General features: G+C 39.4%; 1 protein-coding gene across 2 annotated transcripts in view; it reads left to right on the forward strand.

The window, feature by feature from the left end:
* LOC114047655 (putative dimethylaniline monooxygenase [N-oxide-forming] 6) overlaps positions 1-8154 on the forward strand; it is a 26154-nt gene extending 18000 nt beyond the window's left edge. For both annotated transcript variants that reach the window (XM_027868554.1, XM_027868553.1), the window contains 3 exons: positions 2618-2973; positions 4542-4614; positions 7812-8154. In XM_027868554.1, coding sequence (XP_027724355.1) covers positions 2618-2973; positions 4542-4614; positions 7812-8154 — 772 coding nt within the window. The remainder of the gene's footprint in view (positions 1-2617; positions 2974-4541; positions 4615-7811) is intronic.
* Positions 8155-12757: the final 4603 nt, after the last annotated feature.

Raw genomic sequence — 12757 nt, forward strand, 5'->3', positions numbered from 1 at the left:
AGATAGATAGATAGATAGATAGATAGATAGATAGATAGATAGATAGATATTATTTGTATGTAATTGCTTGCCTTTTATCTCCCTCATTAGAATGTGAGCTCCTTAAGAGTAGGAAGCTTGTTTTTTGCCTTTCTTTGCAGTCCCAGCATTAAGCACAGTGCCTGGCACATATAAATGATTTTGACTTTTGTTGATCTAGATTCAAAACTATTGCTTCTGACATTTACTAATTGTGTGATCTTAGGAAAGTTCTTTAACCTCTCTCTGATTTAGGCAGCTGCCTAGGACTTATCTTATCAACACAGTGCCTGGCATACAGAAAATGTTTTTAAAATGCTTATTAACTTATCTTCTGAAGTCATATAGATAGCAATCAAACTCAGGGAGGGCATTCTGCCAAGGGAGTTCCTCAAGCTAATAAAATCACAGATCATTTAACATTTCACTTCATTTTATTTTATTTTTCTCCAAACAGAGCTTAAACAGTCTGGGATTTGCCCAGATAGTTAAGCTCTGGAGACCTGGTGCAATTTTTGTACCCAAGCACAATTGAAACAAAAAAAAAACTGCCTCTTTGCACAGACTTATGGGCAATAAATTCTGGTTTTAGAAATTCAGTGCTAAAAAGTCCTACATTTTTACCTTCTTGTTGAAGTAGGAACTTAGCCAGTGATTTCATTGGTACGGAGACTTCTCTGTACCAAAGTGGATCAGTGCTTTCTCTGCAAGTTAGAACAGTAGAGTATTGAAGGTTCAGGTGACTTAGCCTGAAGGATCACATAGCCAGAATATGGCAAAGCAAGATTGAACACAGGCCTCCTAGTTCCACAGCAGCCAGCTCGCCATCCACTATGCCATATTATCACAATTTTCACAAATTACTTTTTAATATCTTCTCACACTTCCTTACCTCCACCATAAAAAAAAAGGTAAAAGATATCACAAGCTTTGCTTATTACCTTCTAAGGTATGAGAAATGGGTTTGCAGAGGTGAAAGAAATTTGTACTTCCAAATTGTGAAAGTAGAGGGGAAGAAAAAGAAAACAAGCATTTATTAAGCACCTACTATGTGTCAGGCACTGTGCTAAATGATTTACAAATATTATCTCATTCGATTCTCTTAACCTCAATGGAGGGCAGGTGCTATTATTATTCCCATTTTACAGTCAAAGGAATTGAGGCAAACAGAGGTTAAGTGATTTATCCAGAGTCACACAGCTAGGAAGTATCTGAGGTTGGATCTGAACTCAGATCTTCCTGATCCTAGCACAGGACTCTATCCACTGCGCCACCTAGCTGCTGAGGTACAAAGATAAATCCCATGGTTTGTAAAGCTTCACTTTACTTGGGGCTCTGAGGCAGAAGGAGGAAAACATTGAACTCCCCTGAGAAAACAAGCTAAATTAGAGTGTTGAGGGGACCAAGTGGCTTAGTGGTTAGAGTTCTGGACTTGGATTCAGGAAGACCTGAGTTCAAATCTAGCCTCAAACACTTACTAGCTATGTGATCTTGGGCAAGTCATTTAATCTCTGTCTGCCTCAGTTTCCTCATTTGTAAAATAGAGATACTAATAGCACCTACCTCTCAGGGTTGTTGTGAGGATTAAATGAGACAATAATTGTAAAGCACTTAACACAGTATCTATCTGACACATAGTAAACATTATGTAAATATTACCGTTTTATTGTTATTGTCCACAACCAAGTCACTTAACCACTGTCTGCCTCAAACAGGGTTGTTGTAAGGATAAAATCAGAAAATATTTGTAAAGTGCTTTGCAAACCATAAATCACCATGTAAATGCTAGGCATCATTCTTGTTATTATTTTTAGTCACGTAGATTTTAGCATGTGAAATTGCAACATCAAAAATCATGATAGCTTTTTGCACATGTATAACCTATATCAGATTGCGTACTATCTCAAGGCGGGGGGGTGGGGAGGAGAGAAAGGGGTAAAAGAATTTAGAACTTAAATTTTTTAAAAAATGAATGTCAAAAATTATTTTTACATGTAATTGGGGAAAAAATAAAATACTATTTTAAAAAATGACAGTAAGTTTTATGATTAAACTGAAGAAAATAAATCAAAAGTCAACATATGCTTACCCACTCTCTTCAGGCCAGTGAGGATGAGGGCAAAGGTAAGGGCGATCAATGATGATGCTGCTGAAGCTACCTTATAATTGGCTTGGGGCTCTGAGGCAGAAGGAGAAAAACAAAGCTACAACTTAGGTTTCAAGGCACTTTCATAGCTATGATCCCTCTTTATTCTCATCCATTTGGTGAATAGCTAGGCTAATACTCTACAGAAGCAGCACAGAGAGTAGAATTATGAATTATTGTGGATAATAAAAGCAGAATCATCACAAAGAAACATAATTTTGTGAGGATCAAATGAGATAAAAATGGAAGTGCTTAGTGCACTGCTTGGCACATAGTAAGTGCCATATCAATGTTTGTTGTCATCATCATCATCATCATCATTATTATTATTATAAGCCAAAATGTCCATTTTTGCCTTCTAAAATTTAGTTCCATAGTCTATAGAATTTTATAAGGTCCCTAAGTAAAGGAGGATTATCATTCCTGGGACATTTGTTTATCTTTTCTATGCAGAACTTTGAGAAAAGAGCCTGTGTTCAATGACGAGCTCCCAGCCCGCATCATCTGTGGGGCAGTATCCATCAAGCCCAATGTAAAGGAATTTACAGAGACATCTGCAGTGTTTCAGGATGGGACAGAGTTTGGGCCCATTGACTCTGTCATCTTTGCAACTGGCTATGGTTACGCCTACCCGTTCCTTGATGACTCAATCATCAAAAGCAGAGACAATGAAGTGACGCTCTATAAAGGCATCTTCCCTCCTCCTCTTGAGAAGCCAACCTTGGCTGTGATTGGCCTCGTCCAGTCCCTCGGTGCTGCCATCCCCACAACTGACCTACAAGCCCGTTGGGCTGCTAAAATCCTTGCAGGTAGACAGGGCCATAACTTCCATGTCACAGACTCAAAAAAAGTTGGAGGCAAACCAAAGGAACACTCATACATACATACATACATACATACATACATACATGTGTGTATGTGTATATACACATATACCTACACATGTATACATGTGTCCATATATACATACGTATGTATATGAATTCTGAAAGAAAAGTCGGGATGTGTCAGAAGAAGGTTGCCCTTAAACACTATCTCATTTTTAACCTCACTCCTACCTCTGTTAGTAACCTATTTCCTCTTTCAGAAGCTACATACTGTCCCTATGAGGGTAAATGAAGAAAATAAGAGCTGGATGAGGGAAGGCAATGTCTTAAATAAATTGACTTCTGTTGCTCTAAGAATATTAATAATATTCTATAATTCCATAATTAATAACATCCTATAGTCTTATAATTAATGATGTTAAAATAAGTCTATATTCTATAATGTTCTATGATTAATAATATTAATAATCAAGTCTAAAGTACCATTTAATTCAAGAACTCAAAGGATTTGGATAATCTCAGTATACCTCACTTTCTACAGTAGAATCATAAAATGTTTGAGCTGAAAAGAAAGATCTTAAGCCAGGGGTATGCCAGTAAATGTTTAACAAGCTTCCCAAAAAAATAAACCCATGATACACTAAGTTAAATCTTCATTATTAAGATTTTCTTTGTCACTTTTTTAAGTATAGACAATCAACAAAACAACAACCAAACCCTGATTTGTAATGTTTGCTAATTTCTGAGGTGTAACTGCTCATACTGAAAATTTTGAATTAGCTCTCAAGAGCCTGTACAAACCTGCTCCACAATGCCCTTGCCCTCAGATATCATCTATAGAGGTCATCTCCTTCATTTTAGAGATGAGGAAATTGAGGCTGCAGAGTGACTTATCTTCTGTTCATTTCTTTATTTAACCCTTATTTTCCTAACTTTGTAGAGTTCGTAGGAATTTAGATGACTAAAGAGGTACATTTGAATGGAAGGTTGGCCCTCCAATCAGGAATAAATGATGAATGAATGATAAAGCATTTGTTGCTTACTATGTTCCAGGTACTTTGATAATATGAACAATCTTTTGCCATGTATTTGATTACCTATAATTCATCTGTTCTGTAAGTTGCCGATTTGAGATTCTGAATTTTCTCAAAGTAGAGCCAGAGCAGTCCTAAGTATTTGGGGACACAGAGTATTGTTGGAAGGGAGGACATGAAACACAGTCCTTGACTACATATAACTTGTGAAACACAGGGTGTTGTGGCAAGAAATTTGACTATGATACATCCTGTGGTTACAGAGAGCAGTAGTGAATGTACACAGACAAATAAGATAATGATTTTCATGCATTGTTTCAAAAGCATGGTAGCTGCTGGCTACCATTTGCTTTCATCACCAGGGTAGGACAGGGTAGGGCAGGCCTTATCCATAGATTCAATAGGCCATAGTCTATGTGCTGAAAAAGAAGACCACAAGTTTAACCAGCAGCTCTTATCTAGTTCTCATTTGGGGGGATATCATTTATGGACATTTCTTTCTCCATTTCCATCTAGGTTCTTGCACTCTGCCTCCTTTCAGTGCCATGATGGATGACATTGATGAGAAAATGGGAAAAAAGCTCAAGTGGTAGGTGGATGCAAATGTTAAGGAAATAATTCCTAAAGTTATCCTTTGTCTACACATATGAACACAATAATATGCACTCAGGCATTATGAGGAGTGATAGCTGTTCCGTTTCCATAGGGTATGTCCTACAGGAAGATTTCATGTCTAAGATCATAGGATCAGAGATACAGAATTGGAAGGGCCCTTCAAGGTCATCTAGTCTAACCTCCTTATTTTACAGATGAGAAAACAGAGCCAGAGATGTTGAGTGACTTCCCTGCTATTAGTTGGCTAGTAAATAGCAGAGCCAGGATTCAAACTAGGTCATCTGAGTCCAAATCCAGAATGTTTTCCACCATGCTACCTTGTTCCATATAACCCTACAGATCTGCATACTGATAGTAATGACTCAAGTTTACATAGGAATCACTAGGAACAAGTTTTGTGACTTGACACTCCATATTCAAATGATTTTTTTCATATTGATGCTCCTACAAAGGGAATGACCTTCCAAAATGATATTTTAGAAAGGTTTGAAAGAATCATAAAGTAATAAATCATACCTGGATGAGTAAGCCAGGCTGGAGGTAGGTCTTAAGTACCTTAGGAAGTGCTTTGATTCTTTCAGACCTTTAGTGGGATAGGAAATTAGTGCCCCAAAGAAGAGAGGGCCTGACTCAGAGGTGAAGGGAGGGCCTTACCTATAGTCATACAGTTGGCAAATTGAGTAGTTGGCATTTGAATCCAGATTTCCTGATTCCAAAGCTAATACTCTTACATACCACCCACTCACCAAAGGTTGGGGCAAACAACAACAATGACCTGAAAAAATGAACTCTTCCTCTGAATAATGTCTTCACAGAAGGAAAAAGCAAGCTCCAGATTATTCAGGGTAATTATTTTAATTGCTAGCATTTATATAGCGCTTTAAGGATTGCAGAGCACTTTACATTTCATCTCATTTGAGCCTTACACCCACCTATAAAATAGGTACTATCATCCATATTTTACATATGAAGAAACTGAGGCTGATAGCAGTTAAGTGATTTGGTAAGGGTCACATAGCTAGTGAGCATCTGAGGCAGGATTTGAACTCACAGCTTCCTGCCTCCGCAGTGCCACCTAACTACCTCAAATGCAAGGGGCTAGATTCTAGACATTAAAGTGCATCTAAATGAGAGTCCGATGCTGCTGACTTTATTCTCCTCTTTGATCTTTCTGGTGCTCACTTTGGCACAGGTCATCCTCCTGACTAACCCTTCCACCAAAGGAATCCTGAGTCCATAAAAGGGAGATTTTGAAGGATTTTTAATTCCGGGACTTTATCCTAGAAGAAGTAAAAGAATCACAGAATTATAGAGTTGGAAATGATCTTAAAGATCATCTGATCCAAGTCATTCATTTTACAAATGCGCTTTTCAGTTCACAAGGCATCTCCCTCACAACGTAGAGAGGTAGAACAGAGAATAGAACACTGAACTCAGAGTCCTAGGGCACAGGTTCAAATCCCAGCTCAGCTGTGTACTAGCTGAGTGACCTTGAGCAAGTCACAATCTCTCAGGGTTCCAGTTCCTGCCTCTGCAAAATGAGGGCCTTGATTTGATGACCTCTGAGGTCTTTTCTAGGTCCCAATGTATGACCCTATGATTAATTTTGTGAGGAAGTACCAGTATTGTTATGCCTGTTTCGTAGATGAAGATAATTGGGTTCAGATGAGCACAAGAGAAGAGGGAAAAGAGGGAAGAAGCAAAGGCTTCCTAAAAGAAGGGACACCTCAGGGCACAGTGGATAGAGCACCGGCCCTGGAGTCAGGAGGACCTGAGTTCAAATCCAGCCTCAGATACATAACACTCACTAGCTACGTGACTCTGGGCAAGTCACTTAACCCTAATTGCCTCACCAAAAAAAAAAAAAAAAAAAAGAAGTGACACCTCAGTTTGCTTTTAGAGGAGAGGAGGGACTTCTACAAACAAAGGTCATGGGCAGTGCATTCCAAGTGTGTGAGATGGAATGAGCAGAGGTGTGCAGACAGGAAAGGATGGGATACAGCTGGAAAATAACAACAACAATACACCTTGCTATAATGCCCTAAGTTTCCAAATAGCTTTCTTCCCAAGGCTGTGAGGTGAAGAACACAAGTGCTCTGGTGTGACTGGAGCATCAAGTCCACATAGAGAAGCAGTGCAAAGGGAGTGGACCAGAAAGGAAGCTTGGAGCCAGATAGCTGAGAGCCTGTAACACTTGGAGGTGGATCTGGGAAACAACAAAGAACCAGGATGGCTTTAAAAGAGAGGAGTGCTGGAGTCTGAGCTGTGCACGTAGGCAATCACTCCACCAGCGACGTTTGGGGGAGAAGGTGGGAGAGTGAAGGCAGAGGAGCCATTCCCTTAGTACATTTATTAATCACCTAGGTAAAAAAGGCCATTCTCTGCCTCATTTTTTACCTAGCCTTAATCACTGGATGAGTGTTGCCTCAGTCAAACTGAGACCCGGGAAAGACCTTAACTTAAAAAGGCCAAGGTCTCTCACTGCATCCAGGGCCGTGTCCAGTCTCCTGATCTGTGTCTTGCCACTAGATCCAGGATGAGGCTGGCGACTTTGTACAGCCCTCCCTCACTTAAATCCAATTCACAGCCAGAAGAAGGGCTAGGAATTCAAAGCAAGCACTCTATGTACTAGACCATGCTTGAAGGGTGGAAAGAAAAAATTATGCTTTAACTCTTCTGGAGAAGAGGTTGGTGGTGTTGAGATTATTTGTGGAATTTTATTATCTACGTTATCTCTTTGATTCAGTCACTTAATCAATCACTGTCCCGAGTGTAGGCTTTTTCTTAGTTTCTCAACCTGTGTTATGGAACAGTGTTTGTAGGGGGAGGAAGGGAATAAACATTTATTAAGGGCAGTGCCTACTATTGTGCCAGGCACTCTAGTAAGTACTTTACAAATATTATCTCATTTGATCCTCATAACAATCCTGTTTGGTCAGTACTATTAAGATACCTATTGACAGTTGAGGAAACTGAGGCAGATAGTGGTCCAATGACTTGCCCAGGGTCACAGCTAATATCTAAGGCTGGATTTGAACTCAAATCTTCCTGACTTCAGGCCCAGTGCTCTGTCCACTGTTCCACCTAGCTGCCTCACCTAGTTGATAGATGCTAAGTTGTATTTCTGGGTACTATCTTGAAGTCTATTCCAATATTCTTTTCTCTTTCAAGGTTTGGCCAGAGTCAGACTTTACAGACTGATTACATCACATATATGGATGAACTCGCTTCCTTTATAGGAACAAAGCCCAATGTACTGTGGCTTTTTCTAACAGACCCCAAACTGGCAGTGGAAGTTTACTTTGGCCCCTGCAGTCCTTACCAGTTTCGTCTGACTGGACCAGGGAAGTGGGATGGTGCCAGAAATGCCATCTTGACCCAGTGGGACCGGACAGTGAAGCCAACCAGGTCAAGGATTGTCGGTGGTGCCCAAAGGCCACAAACTTTTTTCCATTTGCTTAAAATGCTCTCCCTCTCTATGCTCCTTCTAGCTGTTCTCTTTGTATATCATTAATAGCCAATCACTTCCAGGGCTTATATAGCATTCTCAAAGGTTAACATCACCACCCCTGCAAAGAATAATCCAAACATTTTGCAATGTGCTAGCACTCCTTCTGGTTGAGAAGATACTACTGAGGTAGTCATCACTACTATTACCCCTAGTTCAATCAATCAATCAATCAACATATATTAGGTGCATGGGAAAGAGAGCTCATACTCAGCTTCCCAGCCTTTTTTTCCTTCGATTCCTTTCTTACAGATTTAGCAGCTATACCCAGAGCCTAAAAGAAATCAAGCAGGTACTGATATAAAGTGGATTCATAAGAAAGTTATTGTACCCTACCCCTTGTCTTTATTTCCTTTTTGGTTGGTCTGATGGGAGCCTATGTTTGGCAATAGTAAAGAAGAAACTGTGGTCCAGATCCAAACACAAGTCCCCTAATTCCAAATCTGGCACACTTTCTAGAGGAAAAGAGGGGAAGTGTTAAGTTATGGGAACCACAGCCCTGAGGTCTTCATCTTTCTAAAAGCTGTTAGGCCAAGTGTTTTGACAAGCGGTGAAATGACGCTGTCCAACACAGCTTCTCCTGAGTATTTTTACTGAATTGGTTTTCCGTAAGTCCCATTTTCTGAATACAGAAAAAGTTGATCCCAATAAATATAACACACAGACTAACTCAATAGATTGGAAAAATTAGTGTTGGGTTTCTGGTTGGGTTTGCTCTGAATTTAGCTGTTTGAAGAGGAATTAGTCTCTTCACAAGCTACCATGAATACAGGTCTACCCTGAGTCATGTCACTGCTGGGTTCCAGTAAAAGAGCTTTAGATAATAGTAGTTCAATTCAACAAACATTTATCAAGTATCTTTTAGGTATACTTTAATGACTGTGGGCACTGTCCTGGGGACTAGGGATATAAAGACAAAAATAAAATTAAATAATCTCCAACCCTCAAGGGCCTTTCATTCTCTTGGGAGTGGTGGTGATAGGATCTTGAAAGCATCCTCAGAGAAGTAAATACAAGGACACAAACTACTTTAAGAAGGGACAGAGTATTAGATCAGCTGCCACCAAGGAGGATGCCTTGACAGTGAATAAGGATTGAGAGAGGCTCAGCTGAGGAATGGAGGAAGGAATACATTCCCAGTGGGGTGGACGGTTTCTTTGGAGGTGGGAGATACAATGCCAAGTTCAAAGAACAGTTAGTAGTCCAATTTATCAGGAACAAAGAACATATGGAAGGGGGAAACATAAACTGAGACTGGAAAGGTATGTTGAAGCCAGTTAGTGGAGGGTTTCAAATATCAGAATGAGAAGTTTATGCTAGAAGCAATTGAAAGCCACTATAGTTTGTCCTTGTTGCTGCTGCTGCTGATGTTGCTACTGTTGTTATGATTTGAGGCAGGGGAGTGACTTGTTCAGACCTACTCCACAGGACGATTATTTTGGCAGCTGTATAGGGGATGGGTTGGTGATGGAAGAAACTAGAAGCAGGGAGACTAATTAAAGACTAATTATTACAATAATACATGAGTTTGATGTGGGGTTATGGTCATACAGGTGGAGAGAAAGGTGTGGATGGGGAGCATATTGAAAAATTAAATGGATAAGACTTGGCAACTGGCTGGATGTGGAGTGTGAGGAAGTGGGTGAGGAAGATGCTAAGGTGTCTTCTAGGCTATACATCTGACTCAGGAAATGGTGAGGCCCTCCAAAGGAATGATACTCCCTCTCATCTCAGTGTTTTTTGTACAATATTCATTTGTGTATTTGTTTTGTACTCCTATAGAACATTCTTTGAAGATAAGACCTGTTCATTTTTATCTTCATATAGCGACTAGCACAGTACTTTGCACATAGTAGGTGCTGAATAGACATTAATTCAATTGAATTGAATTGGAGGGATGGAAGATTTAGAGGGAAGATGATGAGCTCCACTTTGGACAAGATGCATTTGAGATGCCAATAGAGAACGCAGATAGAGCCCTCCAGTAGGTAGTGTGTGTAGAAATAGTATGAAGAAGAAAAGTAGGGGGCTGGATATATAGAGTCATCTGAACATTGTCACCAGCCATTTAATTTATTTCTTGAGCAATCTGCTCAATGGTGATAAAATTCTGTGACATTTTGGTGGGGTTTAGTTATAATTTATCAAAACATCATAAAGCAACATTATTAAGGACATAGAAGTCATGCCTGAAATGGTGGATGTGGAGAATATCAGCTGACTTTAATTTACAATTGAAAAACCTAAAGTGTATTATATTTCTCTGGATTTTTTGAAGTTACAAAACCCATGAGAAATGCAACTCATCCTTTTTTGGGGCCTCAATCCAAAACATCAAGTGCTTGCTTAGTGAAAATCAAAGGATTTTTTTTCAGAAAGGTAAATAGGATATAACCCTTGCTCTCAAAGAGCTTATGGTCTAGTAAAACTACATCACATTAAAAAAAAATGTTATACAGAGTAAATTGTGAAATTGCCTAAAAGAAATGCCAATAATATGCTATGAGGACCCAAAGAAGCACCAGATTGCCTGAGTAATTTACTAAAATTCTTACTTTGCTTATGTCATTCTCCTCCTTTAAAGCCTTCATTGCCCAGCAATGAAAGCTAGATTCCTGAATACTCAGACATTTTGCACCAAGTGAAGGCCCAGATAGCACTGAAGCACTATATGGAAGATCCTCCATAACCTGACCTCAGTCTACCTCTTGAACCTTATTCCCACTATTGCTCATCATGCATGACTAGAACTCCATGTACTGTTATCTGCAATCACACACCTAGGGCCTTCCTGTCTAGGCATCTGTACACCTGCTGCTTCCGTTTCCAAGGATGCTTTTTCTCATCTCCACCTGTTTAAAACTTACTCAGCCTTCAAAATGTAACTGGAATACCTCCTCCTCCATGAAAGGTCTTGGAAACTGGAAATAATCTTGTCCTCCTCTGAACTCCCCCTAACACTCTGTGTACCTACTGCTCTTATGATACTTATTATCACATGTTCCACTGCTGGACTATCAGATAGGTGAAGTTGGAGACTAGATTGTATTTATTTTCTGCCCCCAACCATGCATAGCATGGTGCTTTGCACATACTAGGTGTTCAGTCTTTTTTAGTTGTGTGTACAAATGGCAAATGCATGTTTGCCTAAAAGACTATTTTACAGAGAATTCACACAAGGCAAGCACTTACGTGGAGGTCAAAAGAAGCAATACAAGGACACTTTGAAGGTCTCTCTGAAGAATTTTGGAATCAATTATGAGAAATGGGAGACACTGGCACAGAACTGCTCAGCGTGGCATGCCTGCGTCAAAGAAGGCACTGTGCTCTATGAGCAAAGCAGAACTGCAATAGCTCAAAGGAAATGGGAAATGTGCAAATTTGAGACATCTCTACTCTAAATGTTTATATAGACTGTTCCTGACCTGTGGTAGAGTATTCCAAGCTCATATCGGTCTGATCAGCCACAGCTGGACACACCCATACCTTGACCCCAACATAGTGATGTCATTTTGGTTCTCTTTAAGAAAGAAGGACAACAACCAATTATGGTTGTTGGTTCAGTTTTTATTGTTGTTGCTTTATGAGTAAATGAATGATTTTTGAAGAACAATTCTGAAAAGCTAAATCCTCAATGACACTAAAAGCAGTGAAATTCATTACTAACTACCTTACTAGTTGTTGAGGAAGAAGGGAAATAATGAATTGGAGAGTTGTTGGTGTTTATTGAATAAGAAAAGAATACTTAGTGAATTATATCTGCCTGCACCATTACAATTATTGGTTAAGCTGGCATCCATCTGGGGATGGGGCCTTAACCTTTTTTATGGCATGGAGCCCTTGGGCATACTGGTGAAACCTATGGCCTCTTTCTCAAACTAATGTTTTTCAATGCACAAAATAAAATACATGGGCTTACAAAGGAAGCCAATTATATTGAAATAAAGTTGTATTTTTTTCCATCCAAGTTCACAGGTATGTTGAAATCTATCCATGGACCCCTTGCAGATCCATGAGCCCCGGGTTAAGAACTTCTTTAGAAATAAAGAACTAATTCTAATACCTAACAAGTGTCTGGGGATTAGAGAAATTGGGAGAGGACATCTAAGTGGAACAAGCCATCTATAAGCCACATATGTGCAATAAGGTGCACCCACAGCACCCACGTCTTATGGATAGTACCCATATGCCTCCAAAGGTATAATCTCCTAAATTAAAAACAAGGAAAGAAATACAATCCAAGGGCACCTCTTTGCAATTATTTCTTGATTCAAGAGAGACACGCCCATGTATTTTATAACAACTTTAAACAAGATGAATTTTAGGGCAGGATATTTGGCAGCCTTTAATGTATCCAAATTCAATGTGTCCTAACTCTTCAGAGGAAGGAATTAAATATTGTTAGATACTTTCCTGTGCTTATAAGGAATAGAGTTAACAAATAATTATGCTGATATCTTTCATTAAAGAAATACCTAGAGACCTTTGCTTTGTGAATTTGCTCTTTATTTTTTCTCTATTGTGGAAAATGGCTGGAATTCTTTCTTTTTACTGCAAAGTCAGTGTGTGTGTGTGTGTGTGTGTGTGTGTGTGTGTGTGTGTGTGTGTG

The sequence above is a fragment of the Vombatus ursinus genome, unplaced genomic scaffold (genome assembly GCF_900497805.2).
Source record: "Vombatus ursinus unplaced genomic scaffold, bare-nosed wombat genome assembly UNPS02014789.1, whole genome shotgun sequence".
In the NCBI taxonomy this organism is placed as follows: domain Eukaryota; kingdom Metazoa; phylum Chordata; class Mammalia; order Diprotodontia; family Vombatidae; genus Vombatus; species Vombatus ursinus.